Source organism: Poecile atricapillus, chromosome 9, assembly GCF_030490865.1.
Source record: "Poecile atricapillus isolate bPoeAtr1 chromosome 9, bPoeAtr1.hap1, whole genome shotgun sequence".
In the NCBI taxonomy this organism is placed as follows: domain Eukaryota; kingdom Metazoa; phylum Chordata; class Aves; order Passeriformes; family Paridae; genus Poecile; species Poecile atricapillus.
The window spans coordinates 19,237,670-19,258,936 of NC_081257.1; the positions used below are offsets into that span (position 1 = coordinate 19,237,670).

At 43.4% G+C, this 21,267-nt stretch overlaps 1 protein-coding gene across 2 annotated transcripts in view; it reads left to right on the forward strand.

The window, feature by feature from the left end:
* The window catches only part of TAFA1 (TAFA chemokine like family member 1), a 219,641-nt gene that overhangs the window by 176,190 nt on the left and 22,184 nt on the right, over positions 1 to 21,267 (forward strand). The window contains exon 3 of one of the 2 annotated variants that reach the window (XM_058845354.1): positions 455 to 595. In XM_058845354.1, the coding sequence (XP_058701337.1) occupies positions 455 to 595 (141 nt within the window). The remainder of the gene's footprint in view (positions 1 to 454; positions 596 to 21,267) is intronic. The other variant, XM_058845355.1, reaches the window with a different exon arrangement.

Sequence of the window (21,267 nt, forward strand, 5' to 3'; positions counted from 1 at the left end):
TGTCCTTGTATGAGAAAATGTTTGGGGAAGAGGCCTGTCATATTACAAGCATAAAACCTGCCAACAGTAGTTGCACATTTTCTGTTGTATTTTACCTACGTTTCTTCAGGCCCAGATACTGACAACATTATTTTTAGGCCAAAAATTACGTGGATGTCATAGAAACTTCTACTATAAGAAAGGCAAGAGACACTTATGTACATTGTCTATTAAAAATTATAGTATAGCAGTACCTGGCTTATTTGGGAGCACACACACAAAAAAAATTATTTAGAAATAAAACTGTAATCCCACCTGTACAGAAGCTGGGCAGAGGCACAGACAGGAGCACACCAGGGTGCTTTGATTAGCCACTGCTGCTCTTCCTAATCAGAGTGTCAATATTCTCTTTTTTCTTTTTCTTTTTTTTTTCTTTTTCTTTTTTTTTTTTTTTTTTTTTTTTTTTTTTTGCCAGAAGGAGGAACGTGTGAAGTTATAGCAGCACACAGATGCTGTAATAAGAATCGAATTGAGGAAAGATCACAAACAGTAAAATGCTCCTGTCTACCTGGGAAAGTGGCTGGGACTACAAGAAACAGACCTTCCTGTGTTGATGGCAAGTAGCTTCTCCTGTGTATATGTTTCTGTTTGTGTACCATCCAGTAGAAAGCTGTAAGTCTACAGATTTTGTGTAGGAATTTTGTTGTGTTCTTTATTTAACAAAATAGAAACATCCACAAAAATAAGTATATATTTAAACCTCTTTCTTGCCACTTTAGTGCATAGTTCTGTGCATGTGGGTCATGTTAAGGTTTACCTGAAAACTTTGAGAATATTGCCCAGTATGGATGCTTTGATGAGTATAAACGATTTATTATTGATAAATACCTGGACAAAATCATCCCTTGACTCACTTCACGGAGCCCCTGTGGTGCCACATTCGTTTTGATTCATAAATATTTCAAAGGACAACTGCCATTCATTTTGATTTAATTAGTCATTTGGAAAGTCAGTGGCAACATAAATAAATGAATCTTGTATTCTGGTCCTGAAACAAACATTACAGAAAGCTGGAAAAAAAAACCTTTGCCTTTTGAAATCACTGCTGCTGTTACTTGTCACAGGGATTTGGGGTTTTTTGGTTTGGTTTTTTTCCTGAAGAAAAAGGACCATGTTATTTGTGTCTGGGTTTCACATCAGGTTTAGCTCCACAGGGTGTTTTCCTCTCTGGGGTTCCCCTGCCAGCCTTGCAAGGTGAAACCACACAGCAATCGGGGAGAGAGCCACGGCTGGGAAGTTCTTAGCAAAATATAAATCACATAAGAAGATGGGAAGTAAGTGGTACTAATCCCATTAGTTACCCTTCCCAAAGAAGCTGCTCTGTGCTGCAGAATCCCTCAGTGCAGCGGCTTTGTGGAATGGAGTGTCTTGTAAAAATCCCTCGCTGCTTTTTCTGGTGAAGGTTGTTTGTACCAATCCACAGGTGCTTCAGAGGGCCACGGGTTGGTTTTGGCACTGTAGGCTCTGTGCTGGGCTCTCCTCATTCTCTCCATGGTGGAATCCCATGGGTGAAAGTGTCTCTGCCAGTTTTGGAAGCACCCAAAGTTTCCCCTGCTGGTCTGTGTTTGGCACTCAGCTTTGCCCCAAGCAAGAGTGGGGAGCTTTACAAACAAATATTGTGAAAAATATTCTCTTCTGGGTACCTTTCCTCAATCCCAGGCTGCCAAGGAATTAGAAAGGAACAGGGAGTGGTCCAGTGTAGCTCAGGCAGGTGTTGTAGTTAGACAGGAATATTGGCAGGTGTTGTGGAATGGAGAATTGTGCAGATAAAGATCATTCTTGCAGATTTGACACCAAAAAGTTGAGAGAGTGGCTGCCTTAGAGGAATCAGAAGCTCGTGTTTTCTCAGCAGGTATTTCTGGCATGTGGATATCTGATTTATATATTAAAGATATAAAAGGAAATATTATTTAAAAAAGGCACTCAAATTTTTAAATTATGAAGCAGTGTTTCATAGCTTGTTACACTGGGAATGCAATTCAGCTTCTGAACTCATGATTAAAACCAGGCTATTGAATGCACCTGTGAATGATTACTTTAGTCCACATCCTGTAATTCTGTTATTGCTTAATTACCCTGATAAAAAGAAGCTTTTCTTTTTCTGCTAAGCACTCATAAAACGGTAGGTGAAAAATACAGCTGGCTGTAACCAGAGATCAGCTGTACAAGCCTTGAAGAATTTCATGTTCTTCATCAGGTCATGAAACACAGAGGCAGCAGATAGAGCAGAGACACCATTAATTCAGCTCTCATAACTCTGTTCAGAGAAGAGAAGCTCAAAGAGTGCTGTGCTAAGAAAAAAGTCGGGTGCAGGTGTGGACTGGAGCCTAATTGCTCTGTCAGGATTACAATAAAGAGAAATGTTATTGTCTGGAATTTTGAAAGGAGTTAGGATAAAACAATGGCTAATATGAAAGTGTAAGGCATTGAAGTTGCTGGTAAGACTCGCTGTGACTTCAAAGCCAGCAGACGTGAACTACAAAGGAAAGTCTTCCCCTTTCAAGTTTAGTTGTTGTAGTCAGCCCATAGCTGCTTTTGTAGATGGCTGGAGAACGGTTCAAAAGCCCAATATGCTGCTGGTAAAAATTAATCCAAGGGACATTTGCTTTGGCCTTTGTTTTATCCCAGACTTTGCTTTGTGAGTTTTGACATACTGACCTGGTTTAAGTCAGAACTTTTTCCAATTTGGTGGTTCTGTTCTTGTTAAGACAAACTCCCAAACTTCCCATTGGAGAGCCATTGATGTCAGTGCTTTAACTCACACAAAGATTTGGAATTTGCTGTTTATTTTGTATATGAGAACATTTCAAAAGGTCACCTGCAACTTTCTACCTTCTTTATCTACCATATTGAAAGGATTAAGACCACTTAATCTCACACTATGTTTTATTTAGAACGTGTAAATGTATATAATTTCAAGCCATAATGTGTCACTAAGAAATCTTGCTTGGGTCCTAATTAAATATCCAGAGGTGTTGAAGCGCAGCAATATACTCACACCCAAACAGAGACATCACCTCTGAGAGGTGACGAGGACTGGGAGACTGCTGTGAGCAGTTTGCCTGTTGGTTATCACCTCGAGCCAGCTCCACCCCATGCCTATGTACTAGTGTGCATAAAACAGGCTGAACCCGAGTATTGCCCTGCCAAACTGTGACTTAGTGGTATTGGGACCGAGCTTTTTGTGTTTCCCAGTTCAATTTCATCAGAAAACAGCACCTCAAGGCTGCTGCTTTGCCAGTTTGATGCCGTGTTGCAGAGGAGAGATTGCATTGCCTTTCACTCCTACCAGCGATTGCTCTGGGACACAACTGGGCTGGGGAGAGCTGGCTTTGTTTTCTCTTTCAGAGAATACAATTATATGTAGGAGTCATCTTAACATGAAATAAGTATCAGGGGTGATGAATGGTGCTTTGGTCCCTTTTGTTGTGAGATCTGACCATCCCAGTGCACAGGGCTTGGCAGGCAGTCCTCCTCCTTCATGGGCTGAAATTCAGGCTGAGGTTGTTTGTACTATGAAGGGCATGAAGCTGATGTGTATTCCCAAGCATCACTTCCTGCCAAGTCCAGCAAACCTTTTCTTTGGGGTTTCATCTTAATAAAGTAGAGTGAGGCCAGGCTGTGGCAGCTTCAAAAGTCACAAATGATTCCTTGTGGCTCATTCAGTCCTAAAAGCTGCCTCCATCACCAGTGAATTATGCAGTAGCAGCAGTGGGAGCAAAGCAAAAGCTAAACCTTGCCATGAAACACAGACACCAGTTTCTGTTTCTTTGCCTTTTCTGTTGCACATTTACTTTCATGATTCCCTTCGCTACTTCAAGGTCCTTTTTGTTTGAAGGATGGTTTGAAATGTTCCCTTTCCCTCTCTACAATTTATCTTGCCTGCCACTTGGCTACAGCATATACCACGGGCATCAGGCTGTTCAGCTCTCTGCCATGGATATTATTAATTTCTTCTTTTGCCCAGATACCTCTCCCGAGCAAGTCCCAGGTGGATTCACTTCACTATGTCTTACAGGAGTCTGAGAGGTTCCCTTTTCTGGGGAAAGCAAAGTCCAGCATTTCCAGTGGGCTCATGAAGGCCCTCAGGTGCCTCAGCAGAAATTGCTGTCACTGGTGCAGCAATTTCTCCTGTGGGATGACGTTTTATTCCTTTGTCATATCATTACTATAAAAAAAAGATACTTATAATTTTAATACTGTCACTTTTATACTGGGGATATTGTGTTTTGACCCATATCCTTTAAAGTGGTATTGAACCATCCTGGAGAGTCAGTAGTGGTTATGTCTGTGTGTTCTTCAAGGCTTGTGAATAATATATAATTTGTTCATCTATACTGGAGTTTACTATGTTACATTCAATGCTCTCAGACACACATTTTTGTTTTAATGTTTCATTTTCCTGTTCCCTTCCCTTCAATCTTCTTCCAGGCTATTTTAAACTCTTTCACAGGCAACCTCATATTTCTTGCATAATTATCTGTGAAATTTGTTGGACCACAGAATATGGAATAACAGAAAAGCACCTGCACTGACTTTTGAAATCAGCCACAAAGGGACTTTTGTGCAGGTTGTGCATAGTGCCAGTGCTTATAGGAAATGAGGAGGGTTTAACACTGGTGAAAACCAATAAAGAAAAAGGAAAGTGCTACTAAAATGCTTAGCAGTATCTCTCCCTCTAAACTGTACCTGTAAGAAAGGCCTCTGCAGACATGTGAGGTGATCCCATTCCATGTTTTCTGCAGCACAGGATTTGAAGCATTAACTCTCAGGCAGCAGGATTAGTGGTTTAGTCTCCATGGTTTGCTCTTGTCCTGTTTTATACCAGTCATGCATCATGGGAAAGGGAAATCATTCACTGATACAGAAAAATCAAATCAAGCCAATATTTTTGTTTTTCACAGATTGATTTTGGATCACCTGAAGTTCCAGATCATTCCAAAATGTATGATATATTAGCACTCATGTAAATACTTCAGATTTCTATTAGTTTGAGGATCACTAGCCACCATGTGGTCCTGTGAATTTACATCACACTTTGTCAGGGCAGCACTACCAAACCAAACATGAGTCTCACTGACCAGTGGGAACACTTTTAATGCCTCTCTGGGCCAGCAGCTCACACCTCTCCAGTCATGCTACTGGGTGATGGGTGCTGCTCATCCTTATTTTGCCATCTGCAATAGCTGGAGCAGAGCAGGACATTCACAGCTCACATTCCATTTGCTGCTCTTTGCCCTGCTTGCTCTCACCCAGGACCCACAAACCACAAGGTCCCATCAGGTCTGTCACTCCTCAGGCAGACAGTAAGTGAAGCCACCCTGTTGACATCAGTTCATTTATTTTTATTTTTAAATTATGGGTAAGATACTGGCTGTGGAGCAAGCATCCATAATTCAGGAGTGTTTCTTCAGGGCAGAGGTGCAGCTCTGCCTCTCTGGTGCTGGTCCTCTGCATCCTCCCACAGCACTGGTGCCACCCCAGCTTGCACCAGCTGAGGGGTGGGCATGGGATGCACAGACACTTCCTGGCTCTCCCTGGAGTGAAAGCAGGATTCAAACCTTGTAGAGTCAAATGAAAGACTCCTATTGACTTTGGGTCAGGTCCTTAGTAAATGCTTTGTTAGAGATAATCCTGTATCTATCAGCACTTACATCAAGTGAAAACAGTTCACAGTCACAAAGCCAATAGTCTTCTATTTATCTAATGTGTACTTTAGGTGGTATCACCAGAAAGCCTCTTTTTTTTCCCACTCTGTGAAAATACTTTCAATCAATTCTTATTTCTTGAAGAAAGGGGGAAAAATGCTTTTTGAAATCCAAGGAGTCAGCTTCTCATCCCTCTAGCTGTGCTTCGGCCTAGATAAGAAGAGATCTCAGGGTCCCATATTATTAATTCACTGTCTATATGAATAACGAGCAGCCTTGGTGAATTATTCCACACTCCTGGGAAAATCTATAGCCCTGTCCTTCTGCAGCACCACTGGAACCAAGCAGTAAGCTCATATTTATTTTTATTTGGTGAATTCAGATGACTTCATTTGTAGGGAGGAAAAAATGCCTCTCCTCCCTATTGACATCCATTTAGTAAGCTCAGAAAAAGTCACCGAATATCACATGTCCTATTAAAAAACTAGAAGGGGGAGAGAAGTCTAACTTCACTGAAATATTTTAGGCTTCTGTTTTGTCCAGATCATGTCTTCTTGAAACGCCCTTGCAACCACCCTGAAATCACAGCCAGATCCTGAGAGGTGCTGACTTCAGAGGCAGCAAAAGCAAAGCTGGCAGCAGCCATGCAGAGTAATTAATTCATTTACCCAGGCACAGAAGATCCCATTACCAGTTTTCCTTCCCATTGCAGGGCAGAGGCTGAAGGGAGCAGAGGGGAGGCGTGTGCCTCACCCTGCCAGTGCTGGCTGAGATTTTGTGTCAGAGCACAGCTTCTCCTGAACCCAGAGCATCAGTGAGCAGCCTGGGGAGAGCAGAGAGGCTCTCCCTGAGCAGGTGGATGTGCAAACAAATCTCTGTGTGGGCATATGGATCTATATCTATGCACACACACACACACATATATATATATATGTATTTCTGTGCACACACTGCAGAGCCACCCTGCCACGGGTGGTGCCTTGCAGCACCCAGAGCTGCTCACACACACAGGGATGGTTTTTTTTCTGTGATTCAGGTACACACAGGCAGGACATTGCAGGAGCAAACCTGCAGCTCACCTGAGCCATTCTGCAGCGAGGGCTTCCCAGGCAGGTGCTCCCCATCTCCCAGCGAGGGCTGTGCCATTCCTGCTGCATGCAAACATCCCCAGGCCCTGGGGACAGGTGAATGCCTGGTCCTGCCCTTCTGCTGTGAGGATGATGCAGCTAACGAGAGCGTCTGACTGTGCCTTTGTACGAGTACCTCTTCATCACGGCTGGAATTTTTCTCCCCACCTATGTTTTATATTTCTTTCTTTTTCCCAGTGACATTGTGGTTTCCTGCACAGCAAAGCAACCACCCTTTTTAATATCAAGCTCATAGAACAGCTGACTAATCCAGCCCTGATGAAGTGCAGAGAGCTCGCTTAAATCCCAGTTTCCGCAGGAAAACCATTTTCTTATTCTACTTAAGAGGGGTAAAAAAAGCCGTAAGTCATGGCACTATCTCCATCTGTGTGAGGGGTGGTCGCTTTTCCAGGCTCCAGCTGGCAGATTTCAGTGCTGACACAGAGGGAGCAGAGCCCTCACAGCTAACCAAGGTGCACAAGCAGCATCCCTACAGTGAAATAAGGAATGGCATGGCTCTGGAGCAGTGTGAAGACACACAGGAACATATAATTACTTCACCTCCGTACAGAGGAAAGTAACCTTTCACTCAAATACTTGCAATAAACCTGCTAGAGGCTAAATGGAAAAACAGTAGGAGATTTCTCCTCTGATAGGTAGCATTAAGTGTTAATCACAGCACTGGAAAGAGCCTGGGAAGAGGGCTTGGAGGCAGGGAGGGCAGCTGGCCACGCCAGTGTGGCAGGCACAGAGGGAAAAAGAAGCACGAGCTGGAAGGGAAAAGAGAGCCTAGAGAAAATTCCCTTGCAGGGATGAAGCCACAGGCAGGAGGAGCATGGGTTCAGGTTAAGGACTGGTCAGACTGCCTGGAGAGCCCAGAGAAATCCAGGACAAGGGGTTTCACTGCTCTGCAGACACAGATCTGCTGTGGTGAGCCCAGAACAGGAGACTCAGCCCCTGTGACCCACGTGCAAATACACAGATGGCAGATCTAGGGGCAAAAAGAGCTACAGCAATGCTAAGGGAGGCTTCTCACAGAAGCCCTTCACCCAGAAATGCTGTGGGAGAGATTTTCAAATATCAGGAAGGTACAGCCTGGTGTGTATCTGCCCTGCATGGCATCAGGAGAAAGAGGTTTTCTGCCATTTACTGCATCAGTGTGGAGAGGTGATCCAGCTGATGAAGGATGTGTGCTATCTTAGGAGCAAGAGGGTTAAACCTTTACACCCTGCCTTCAAACAAGCTCTGGGTTCATCTTTTCCTTGTGTGGCAGAGCACACAAGCACAGCCTGAGTGCAGCATGCAGAACACTCTCAGGAAGCAGTTGTTGACACCCAGATTTTCAGCTGGTGTAAACTGGCTCCTGAAACCCTGAGAGACTTGCTAGCTTGTGCCAAATGAGGGCACGGTTTGTAGAGTTAGGAAAATGAACAGGATGGTGACTGGCTATTAATCCTTGCTCACAGTCCTCAGGGAATGTGTGGGACAAGTGTCCAGCTAATCCATGGCCAAGGGGAGCTTAGGGAAACATTAGGGTCACATTAGCATCTGTGCTCTGTCCTCTCACACCAAATCCTGGCAGGAATTCTGATGATAGTTCATCCCAGGGAAAACCAGATTAGGAAGTGGCTAATTCTGCATAAGCTCACACCACACATCTTTTCTGCATCAGATGCTGTGGTTTTGGTGCATGGAAATGCTGTGTGCCTACAGGTGTCTCCAATACACTGTAGAAAATACGTGATTGGAGTATTGCAGAGCAGGAAGTCTTTTTTTCTTTTCTTTCAAAGCTACCTTCCATCTATAAACATGGAGCTAGTTCACAAGGCTTGAATGTTGTTTGTAGGATTAGGGCTTGAACACAAAAGTGGATGATTAAGTAAGAATGAAAAATGCTCCTCCACAGTGAGCTCTCTTTGAATTAATAAAAGAGAACCTGAAGGTATTACACACTGAAATTTTAAAGAGGCAGTGACCAAATCTTTGAAGGAAACAAACACATCGTTTATCCTTTTGCTGATGAAGAGTTCAAATAGGAGTCACTAATTTAGCACTCAGACTGTCTGTTGTGTTGAACTGTGTGAATTAATCTGGCAACTGCAACTGGAAACAGGCAAGTCAACAAGTGTTTAATTGATTTCAGAGGATCAATTATCCATACAATTGATCACAGACACATTTACAGTTCCTCCTCTCAGGATATAACCAAGTCACTGTAGGACCCAAGCCCCTCAGCAGTTTGTCAGTCTGTAGTGTTGCTTTGGGAGATTTTTATGCATTAATATTGCAGAATCATTGTAAGTTTAGGGCTGCTGAACATGTAAATAGCCTTCAGAATTTGGACCAGGTCTCCATATGTAGGTGTTGAAAAGCAGTTTACTAATCCTGATATCAAAGAAAGTATTATTTCACTTTGGGAGCTGTTTTCATGGGCCATTCAGTTTGTTACAATAACTGCTCAAGGTTAAGCAAGATGGAGGATGGTGAATTTTAATATTATTTAAAAAGTGCTGCCTCTCCCTTTTGAAACCATCATGCAAAAGACAGTGGTGGGGGAAGGAGCTGTGCTCCACAGTTTAAGCATTCTGCCCTATGTCATTAGTACATAAAAACTGTTCTGCAGGCAGATGGATTGCTTTTAATATGTGAGTTTGTGTAATCGCTTGTGATTACAATTCCTAGGCAGGAACCATACAGCAGAGTTTTCAAGAAGCATGTGCATGGTCAGTACATTTTATTTTTTTTTTTATCTTACAAATGTGCCCAGAACTCAGGAACAGCAAGGTGAAACATCAGCACAAGCCATCACTCAGAAATGAAATGGAGAAGCAAATGACACTGTCTTAAGTGAGGACAAAGGCAAATCTCCCATTAGCTCAAATGAGAGTAGAAAACATCTCTCTCTATTGGTTTTCTTATTACAAAATGCCCTCTCCTTTTTCTCTAAACCCCTCCACAAAATACCATCAAATACAGTTGTGTGTAATATAGTTATGCAAATAACAAATGAACCCCATTTCCTTTAGAAGTTTCCTTTCCTCCTCTTGAAAATTGCCAACTGGATGAAGACTTTTTAAAGCAAGAGCACCTGTAGCCCCTGTTATAGATCAAACCCCAAGCTCATTAGTGCAGTGCACACCTGTATCACAGTGGTTACCCAAGGACACAGGAACCCTTTGCTCTGAGCAGGATGGGGGACAGGGACCAGTGCTTTACACCACAGAGCACAGGGTCAGAGCAGCAGAGGAGAAAATCAGTGTAGTTTTGGACAGGTTGTGTTTCCTCTGGGATTCAGCTCAGAAAGAGAGGCCCAGCCTCATCATTGCACTGGTGCTATTCATTTCCCTCGTTTGTCTGATGAATTTGGTTGATCTGAATGTCAGGCAGGGAGCAGGTGAGGTGTTTGTGGCAGAGCTGGAGAAGTGAAGTGCTTCCCTCCAACATCAGGACTGCTCCTTTCCTGGGGTGGATGTGCAATTCCAGCCACTCTGCCCCAAAAAACGGGGTGAATTAACTCATGGGGCCAGGTGTGGAGGGAGGCTTTGGCTGCTCAGGAGAGCAGGCAGCCTCTGTTGAGAGAGAAGAGTTGCAGGGCAGCAGAGCAAAGGATGGACGAGCAGGAATCTGCTGTCAGACCAGGGATGGAGAAGAGCTAAGAAAACAGTGGGGGTTTAATTGATATAAACTCCCCATCATTAAATGTTGCTTGGAAATTAGAAGAGTACTACTGTCTCTAAGGGGGCTGGCAACAGCTTCCCACCAGGGATGACAGCTGGTTTTGAAGACTTCCAGTGTCTTTTGTCTCACCCACAAAATGCAAAGTAATTGGTATTATTAGATCAAATAACACTGCAGCATACTGGTGAGCAATGGGTGGATCACAGACATAAAAGCCAAGACAAAATGCTGTACAGCAGACTCATAAAATTCATTTTTATGTTAGAGGCCAAAAAAAAAACCACCCTCTTGAAGTCTTTAGTTACAGTTTGGCTTTATTTGATACAATCATTTTTTATTGTTTGGTTGACCAACACTGGTATCTTTTTTTAATTCATTTATTTGCAATAACCTGCTGATAAATCAGCTTTAGCAGTGGAACCAATTAATTCTCCATTGTAAATATTGACTTAGATATTTTTAATCTATTCTGTTTGTCAGAGAAGGCAGTCCTGGACTTCCCTGGATGAGCAATAATGAGGCAGCTCTGTAGAATCCTTTTCTACTACTTCTCTGCAACAGCCCTTGTAAATTCTGTGTGTTCATTGCAGAAAAAGACCCCACAGCATTTGCAAACACAAATTAAGTAAATTATAGTTTTGCTACTCTACCAATGACCCCTGGTGCCCACAAGTGGGGATTCTAGCAAAGTGTATCCATTTGAGTTTGCAGGTTTCCCAGCTGAGCTGCTCATTAACACATGGCCAGATGGAAACTGTGATCAGAAATGATCTGTGATTACAATAGACATGGTCTAAATGCATTTTGTGGAGCCACGTTGGATGAATAGAATTAATAAGGGAGGTTTTGAAATTTCTGAAATTCAAAACTAATTGCAGATCACCCAGGCCTGTGTTTTGCTGTTTCATGGCACCTTTTGAAAGCTGATATAACTTCCTAATAGAAGGAAAAAATTGACAAACCAGGTTAGAAGCTTAAGCTCTCAGAGTAAGGGTAACAGCCCTTATTCACAGGTCTTCAGTGAAACCTCCTGCAAGTGTGTGCTGAATCCTATCAGTGTATTTCTGAAACCATCAGGAGCACTAATTTGTAGCTAGCTTTAGGTTAGACCCTTTCCATCTGAACCACTTTCATTTTAAACTCATTATTTATGGTAAGCATAGCCACACTCTTCATGCATTTTGCATATTCAATTTTCAAGCCAAAATATAGGAGCTGCATTAGCTTCAGTGCTCCCAGCAGGTAATCAGGCTCCTGCAATATCAAACCTCATGTCACCACCAGTAACAGGCTGAAATAGTCCTGTCCTCATAAGGACTGTGCCTGCCCAGCTCCTATTAAAATTAATGGGCACCGGGCATCCATTCCCTGCAGGCAGCTTTGGAAATATCAGCCAAAACGTAGTTGTAAGTATTAACCTTTAGGAAGTTAGTGTTGGCAGCTTCCCCTGCTCTGCACTGGCTCCCAAAACGAGTGGCTGTGCTGGGGCACGAGCCCAGCCCTGCTCCTGCAGCTGCTCTGGCTCCTTTGGGCTGAGCAGAGCCTGCAGGGATTGCCAGGCTGCCTTTCCCTGCTCCCAGGAACCTGCACTGAGCGGGGCTTTTTCCCAGTCACCAGAGGGAAGGGAAGCCCATAAGGGTCAGTAGAGGCGGTGTGAAAATGCTGCTCTGACTCAGTGTTGTAGTCTGGGGCAGAAATGCCAAACATATTGCAGGCTAACTGTTCAAATCAGCATATTTGGTATAGAAAAAAAAGGTTGTCAGTGAGTACTTTTATATATTAAACCTTGTGAGGAACTTTGCCCTGCTGATTTAACATCCTTTAATTAGTTAGGTTTTTTTCCAGGGTTTTTTTAATTTGTTGGGGTTTTATGTTGTTTTTTTTTTTCTTTTGCTGTCTATGTTTGCAAAGAAAAATAGTCTGGCATTCTAAAAGAAAAATAGGATTAGAATAATTTATTATTGGGCTAATATTAAACTCATAAAAACAGCCATATAAATTAATTTCTATAAACAACCTCCAGGTCTCAGGTCTAATCCATACCAGTGGTGACCTGTGAGGAAGCAGAGTTCCAGGAATAAATTTGCTGGTTTAGACTGGAGGGTTTCAACCCAGCTAATAAACACTTTGATGCATGACTGAAATGTTACTGCAGTAGCTGGAGAGCAAACTGTCCCCTGTTTCACTTCTTTTTTTCACCAAATAGTTCTAAAATAACCAAAGTGTAATCACCACATTCAAGTAGCAGATTGTTCATGGACACAAAATACAGTCCTAAATCAAATAAATTGCTAACTGTGAAGCAGTTGCTAGGCTCTGCTTTGCATAGTATGAGATAAGAAGCAAATATAACACACTGGTCTCTATTACTAAATGCTGCTAAAAATGCAAAGTGATAAATGTGCTCTTTCAATTTCAATGTAGCATCATTAGTAGAGAGAGAAACCCTGTAAGGATCACCTGCATCTTAATGACCTGCATCCTCACCACCACTGTGAGTGCAGCTCTGTGCTTTTGCTGGGAACCCATGCCATTTTAGGAAGTATTGGTATTATTTTGCTACATTTTTGTTCTGGTGTTCTTACTTTCTTGCTTTCCCTTCCTAAGTATGAGTGTCTGGTAGTGAGAAACCCAGAGGAAATGTGTAGCCAGGGACATCAGCAGTGCTGGCAGATCAGAAGCAGGAGAAGGGCCAGCCAGAGCCCTTCCTGGCTTTGCTGAGTCCACAGGTTTTGGGCAGAATTATGGGCAAGGCTTACTGCAGTATCCCTGTGCTCAGGGTATGGATCGTGCACTTGTTCTGCCAGCTTCTCCTGAAATATTGGGTCTTGCTCCATGCAGCTTTCTGTGGAATACAAATCAGCCGTGTTGGTGTAGTGTCCTGCTTGTACAACATATTTTGGTTATGTCTACCCTTGTATTTGCTCACTTCATGGCATGCTACAATATGTCAAAGAATGTAGATGCTGCTGCTTCCTATATAATTTTTCAGCTAAAAATGACAGGTGCCTGGAATTATTACCATATTATTTTGGTTTGGGTTTTTTTTCACTAAGAAAACATCACAGATGCTGAGATGTTCTTCCCAGGAGTTTTGCAGAGACCGAGGGGGCTGTATTTGCACACTGAAATCTAACAAAAAAATACAATCTACTATTTTATGCTGCAAAACAAGGCAGACATCCAGCAAGGGCAGGAGCACAGGTGTTGCAGCCTGCAACCTCAGGATCTCGTCCAGGGAAGCAGCAGGATTCTGGGGACCAGCATGAAACACCAACGAGACGGGCTCCCGGTTCATGAAACCATTTATTCAGCATGAGAACAAACTCAGGTCCAGAACAGAGAGCCCCGAACAGAGGCACAGCAGGGGTTTTTGAGGGACAGAACCCCCGAGGGTTTACACCTTTGAGGGTGGAGTTCAGGGTCAGGGACCATTAGAAACACAGCAAGGGAGAACCCCCCAGGGACTCAAACCCAATCAGAACTCCTGGGCCGCCCTTCACAAGGGGTTTGGGGTGGAACAATGTTAACTCTTTGCCTCCCTGAGGCCGCTGCAACATCTGCTCCTTTTTTATTTTTTTTTTTTTTTTTTTTTTTTTTTTCAAATTTTAATTAGGAGCTTAAAATGTTTCCAAACATACACCTTAAAATCTCACTTCTTCCACAGAGCACCCACTTTGCTTTGTGGGACACCAATAGCTCAATCACAAAACACATTAGGCAAACAGAAAAAAAACAAAATTAAAAAGAAACACTTAAACCTTGGACCACGCCGGGCAAATTAAACGGTGATGGTACTTAATACAAACATAGTATTTTTTTTTTGTTCAGTCTCTTCCAGTTTAGGATTCTTTGTTAGGAAGGGTGCAGCTCTTAGATCTCCTCTCACGAGGGGCAGAATTCTTCGATCTCCAGCTTCGGCTCCGGCTCCCATGTGGGCGTCGCCCCTTTAGATGATCTGGGTGAAACACTGGCTTTCGGAGCTCGGTTACAGTTTCGATTTCCCCAGAGGAGGTGTTGCTCACGATAGAAAAGCACAGCCCCCAGGGGTGGAGCACCGAACAAAGGGATGGGGCCAAGCAGGAGTTACTGGGAGGTTCGGGAAGGGAAGGTTCGGGACCGGAAAAGAAGGAGCAAGGCGGGAAACCAGGGATCCCAGACCGCGTGGCCGGCGCCATCTTGGGATGGGGGGGGAGGCCGGGACAGGCTTTCCCGGCCAGGGAACGGGAATATGGAAAGACAGGGGGTGAAGGAGGACACGGAACGGCGGGCAGACGGCAGCAACCCCGAGCCATCTTAGCTTTTTTCACCCTTTGTCCTGCCCTTAGGAACAGAGGAAAGGGGAAGGTACAGGAAGGTATACACCAAAAAAGGAACTCCACAGAAGACAAAAACAGCCCACCGGAAGATCCATACCGTCCATAATCGTCCATAATGTTGATATAATCGTCCATAATCGTCCATAGTGTTAATAGAATCGTCCATAATGTTGATATCGTCCATAATACGTCTCGTTGGGTGATGTAAGGTGTTTGTCCCAGCGTCTGGTCTCGGCTCCCCCACCTCCGTAATCCCTTTTCTTCCCCCATGCCCGAGGCACTCTCAACCCAGTCTCCCTGCCAGGTACTCTCGAGTCCTCCTTTCCAAGGCGGGGGTCTCGCCGGCTCTCAAGCCATCAGCCGGGGACTTACGAGGTGTCCATGGAGCCGCTCCTGCTGTTCTCCTGGATGCCACGCATTCTCTCACCATTTGTTGCAGCCTGCAACCTCAGGATCTCGTCCAGGGAAGCAGCAGGGTTCTGGGGACCAGCATGAAACACCAACGAGACGGGCTCCCGGTTCATGAAACCATTTATTCAGCATGAGAACAAACTCAGGTCCAGAACAGAGAGCCCCGAACAGAGGCACAGCAGGGGTTTTTGAGGGACAGAACCCCCGAGGGTTTACACCTTTGAGGGTGGAGTTCAGGGTCAGGGACCATTAGAAACACAGCAAGGGAGAACCCCCCAGGGACTCAAACCCAATCAGAACTCCTGGGCCGCCCTTCACAAGGGGTTTGGGGTGGAACAATGTTAACTCTTTGCCTCCCTGAGGCCGCTGCAACACACAGGCTCCACGTAGTGAGAAGAAAAATTGGGCTGTGGGCAAGACAGGAGTGAGGAGAAGCCACACGGCAGAGTGTCAGCAGACTTGCTGTGTAGGTAATACTGGATGCAGTAAATAATCCTGAGATATTTGGATTCTTTTTCCTTGTTTTTGAAACCTGAAAGAATGTACAAGAAATAGATTAAAGATGTGAGAGGTTCAGATCAGTGTTACTGTACCTGTGAAGGATAAGAACATATCATGGGGGGAAGTTCCACAGGGTGGTGGCTGACAGTCAGTTTGGGGAAGTTCTAAGGTGAAAGCAGATATTCCTACAGCCTGCTTTTCATTCCCATCCAAAAATACCCTTCCTTCCCATTTCTCTTTGGTGTCACAATAAATGAAAATGTTCCATAGTGATTAATGGTGTACTGGCTACACAGTAAATGCCAGTAGGGATGCAGCTGATCAGCAAAGAGGATATTTCCAGAAAACTTCATCATATTTTGTTTTGACTTTATGCTGACACGTTGAATTGTGGCCAAAAACGAGTGATGCAATTCAGCCAGTTGTACAGGCAAGAGTGTGAGCACTCAGACACAGCCAGGAGAGTCAGTCCCATGGGGATTCTCTGCTAGGAGATGCCTCTCCAGAGAAATGCTCCACCACTGGACATCCCTGCTGGCCTCCTGGATTGTCCTCCCCAGGGATTCTGTCTGCAGAACAGGATTGCAGGAGCATCTCTGTGGTTTCCAGGACCACCCAAGGTTGTGTGGCACTGAGGGACCCAGCACGTGCCACCTCAGGGAATAGAAGGAGGTGAGAAATGTCACCATGTCCTTGTTTCCTTTAGGAAACAGTTTAGTTATTTAAAAAGTGCTTACAAGATTTTGGAGGAAGGACCAAAAAACCTGCAACCTAATGCAAATTAACTCTGTGGTTGTAGATTTTGATGGAGCTGGTTATACATAAAGTCTGTGCTGTGTGTATTCACCTGGAGACCTAAACTATTATGTAGGAAAAAGAACAACAACAGCACAATATTGTTGCTTTCACTACCATTGATCTTTAATTTCCCACTTCAATTTTGCTTTCTAGATTAAGGGGGTGTTTTTTGTACTGCTGTGTATGTGAGATGTTTAAAACTTGCTTGAGATTTCAATTTCCAGAGGGTTCTGCTGGCTGAGGTTGTAGCTTATCTAATATTTTGACAAAGTCCAAGCTCTGTGCTATAAAAGTCAATTTAGTTTTAAGCTGTTGTTCTCACCACTACAGTGAATAATCCAATTTTTAATTATTTTTTATGCTTTTTTTGGGGGGGTTGAGTATTATTTGCTGAAAATTTAGTTGTTTGTCATTACTGTAATTTTAGTGGAAGGGACATTGGAGAAACCAAGCCTCGTTGGAATAGATTGTTATCCAGTGTAATGTATTGATCAGGTCAGGCAGTAAATTAACATCAGCAGAACACCATTAAATTTTGAACTTAATTGCCTTCTACTCTTAATTTCTATTGGATATAATCAATAGGTGCCAGAGGAAAGTTAAAAGAGTTATTTAGCAAGCTGCTGTTTCCTGCAGCATAATGGAAAACTAATGTTTCATCTTCTAGTTGATGCAAATAATTTGTAGTTTGAGTGTGGCCACTTAAACATTTTATCAAAGACTCACTTTGAGTTCTGTCTTGATTAATCTTCATCCCTCCAAGAAAGAAAGGTGATTTAGTGAGACAATCTGTGTTTGCTTAGCTGCCCCTTTGGTCTCTGTTTCCCTGGGGGATCTCTCTGGTCTCTCTTCCCATCTCCAGCTGTGCACACCCTGAGTGCTTCCAGGGGAGGGTTCTCCATTTCCTTTTCCAGGGAAACGCTGTGCTACAGCCAGTGGAAATGAAACCATAACCTTGGCTTTTCTTCTTGGCTCTTTTCTCAGCTTTTTTGGGCAGGTTGCTCATTCCTCTTATTTTCCTGCCTGAAAAACACCAAAGAAAACAATATCCTTTGCCAAAGGCTGGTGTCAAGCTGAAGTGTTGCACTTTCTTGCTGGACTCCCTGTGCTGATGACACGTTTTGTTCTCCTCTCCAGCCTCAGTTTGTTGCTCCCTCTGTCTCACATTTCCCTCTACAGTAATATTTTAGATACCTTTTTTAACTTGCTTTGAATTTCAGTATTGCTTATCCTGCTGTAATCTAAACCCAGCCCCTTATAAATCAATATCTCAGTGCTATTATTATTTTTACACCTCTTTGAGCACTCTTTCCTTTACCTGGTCTTTTGCTAATAAAATGCTGCAAAGGGAACACCATGTTTCAGGTGGCCCCATGCCAAAGCCGTGTGCCCAATGTCACTGCCCTGTGGAATTACAGGGACATTAAACAGCCATTGAATGGAGGATAGACATCTGATGCAAATTAGGGAATTACTGCAAATTTTGGTGGGCCTCAGAAACCCTATTACTGAAGCAGCACGCAGAATAAAACAGGCCAAGGTAATAATACCTCAGTATTTTACAACTGTGTCAGTTCTGTGCCAGTGGTGCTGCTCCATATTTATAACTTTATATTGGCATGAGGCAATTCACATTCAAGCTAATGGGAGTTTTCCAGGAGTGTTGATTCAGGTTCCTGATGAGAAATGAGTATAGCCCCTTTTGCTCATCTTCACAGCAGAAATAGCAGTTAGAGTTGAGAAGAGTCTACTTGAGGTTTTATGAAGTGGAGCATAATGATGCACCAAATGAACAGACCTTCACAGAAGTCTCATTTTCTAAGAGAGTTGATCTATACTTGCTCTGAAAACCAAGTATCTTCAGGGAGTGGCAAGTTACCCACCTCAAAATAGAGTGACAATGACTGATCCTTGCTCTGGTATCTTGACCTACATCTGTCCACAACTCTTACCATTATAAAATGTATATAATGGGTTTTTTACTGGGAGCACATTTGTTTTTATTCAAGTCCTATATATTAAAAAAACATTGCTTGCTGCCTGTGCAAATTCAAAAACTGCCAAATCATCAAAAGAGCTGGGTATGAATTTACCTCTTTGACAATTACTCCTTGTCACATTATTCTGGTTAACAGGGAATTCATCACAGTAGAGAAGGCAAAAATAAAGCCTCTTGACAGTTACAAGAAATTACCTGTGCTTACAATAATATATTTTCCAGGGGAAGGCTGGAGGGCAGAGTTTGACAGTGCTGAAGCTGTGCCACCTGCAGGGATGTCCTGTGACCATTGCTGGCCTGGACTTCCCTTTGCAGAGGGAAGATTTGTTTGTCCATGTTAGAGACCAGCAGGAATTGTGGAAGGTTTACAGTCCCAGCTCCCCAGAGAGGCTGAAATTCCCCTGTTTTGGCTGTTTCACTGGCCTTTATACTGCAAGAAGACAGAAGAGGTGATGGTTGCCTCTTGTGATTTTAGGGGACTGAACCACAAAGCCCAGGTGCCCTTGGAGATGGGCAAAACAGGAAATTGGACATGGGGCTAATTGAGTGTCCCTGGCCAGGAGGGTGTCAGCAGCTAGAATGGCATTCCCATTTCCCATGAAGAGCTTCTCCTCGTGTTTCACTCTTGTGCCAAGAAAAAGATAAAAGGAGATTTTTCTCTGTCTCACTGAGGAGAATCCCCTTTTCATCCAAATGAATTATGCTGTCTTTGAGGCGCCAGATTAATCTGTCTGTGATATCCCTCATGCATTGCTTCCAGACTAACACATTATCTGGGTTTCTTCTTCCATGATCTACTGGTACAGATGAAAGCTAACACATGTGGTAGGCTGGAAAATCTCTACAGGAAGCCATGGAAATCTCTACAGGAACAACTCTGCCCTGCTGGAGAAGAGAGGTGCATAATAAGACAACATTTATGTTAAGGTTGATCACAAGGATAGTTTGGTGCAGTTGAAGCTCCTTCTCTGACTTGCTGTCATCATACAAACTTTGTGAACCATAGATTATTGCATTTTAGGTACCCACAGCAGGACAGGCAGACAAGGTAGGAAGTCTCAGAGACACACATGAATTAGGATTAAATGGAGCAAACTAATTCCCAATCAAATCTACTCAACACTAAAACAAAGAAGATGGAAAAAGACAGGACCAAAATTAGCGAGCTAACAGATTGCATTTCTCATTGGGAAGATGTCCTGGGTCATGAAATGCTGGTGGATTTTAAGTTCAATTCTGCCCTTATTTGTCATGCACGTTTGTAACGCATATTTGCAGTCATCACCTTCTAGTTGAATCAAGGCAGTGAGTTTTTGTTTTTCTAGGAGTGCTGGAGGTTTTATAGCTTAGCCTTGGCAGAAGTTTGCCTGTGGTATTACACAATTCACATCATGGTTAGGCTGGGCACTGCAATTGTTGCTGCTCTGTCTGTTCTCTGTTGTGTTTGTAAAAGGATCAGGATTGAAGCTGTGAGGTTTTCTTCTGATCCCTAAATCCAGAAGTGTATTTGCACCATTTTTATCCTCAGAAAGTTATCCACTGCTCACCTCTTGCTTTCCTGAGAAATAGTCAGACAAGATACTTTGGAAAGTGGGATTTTTTGTACATGCTGTTTACAGTACTAAGAAATTATACCAGGCAGTAACTCTAGTTGTGATCCAAAACCTCCACACAACAACAGCAAAGCCTGAAAATCCAAAAGAAGGAAAAAAGTAGCCTGCCAAAAAGATACAGCTCTTCAGAGGTTTTGTGAAGTAGTTTTAGGAGTTTCAGGCAAGATCATTTTCTTTGGATAACTGTTCAAACTGGGTGCATTGTCTCTATGCATAAACTGTTTTCAGCTCTGTTTGGTCATTCAGTCTAAAGAGTGTTTTGGTGGCACTTTGGAATTTCTCAAAGATTGGTACTGGCAGGTGTAAGACCTTTGGACTCTGCTGAAGGGGAGCTGAAGGGAAGCTTCAGTTTCTGGAAGAAGCTTTGCCATCAGTTTCATGGCCAGCAGAACTAACAAATGATGGCTGCAGGAAAACTGTGTAACAGGCTGACAGTGGAAAGGACTTTATATGGCATCACTGGAAATATGTGTGAAACCTTGCCATGGACTTGCACATATTTCCCAAGAGTTTCAGCCAAACAAGGAGATTTCTACATCTTTGTCCTGTATGACAAGCAAGTGCATTTTATAAAGAAATGTTCTGCACTGCCATAACAATTTCTCTTTTTGCCTTTGCAAGCCATCATCAGGAGGTGATGGCATCACCTCCTCATTCCTACCCTCCATCTACCCACATAGCCATGAGAGCATGCATGCAAAAACGCATAAAAATGTCAGCCTTGCAATTTAAATGTCAACCCTTCAATCTTATCTCAGTACATTTAGACCCTCCTTTGCATACTGTGTGGCTGACTCCTTACAATTCCAGTTTTCTTCAAAATGACAGAGGAGGTGTCCGTGGCTCTTTCTGATAGTTCCATTTGTTACTGTCCCCTTGCAGAGCACAAATGTAATGCAGTGTGCTCTGCTGAGAGACCAGTCCCAGGCAACCCTTCAGGGATATTAAATAGACATTTCTATTGTCTTTGTGCTCATCTGACTCCCTTTTGCTTCACCAGAGTTTAGCAGGCTCTTCCTGAAATGCTGCTGGGATTTGGCTTCATTGTGATATCTCCCAGCATCTCTGTGTGGAGGGAAGATGCTGCAAAGGTGTGTCCCTGCTGCCCGTCTCTTTCAGGGCCCTGGGAAAAAA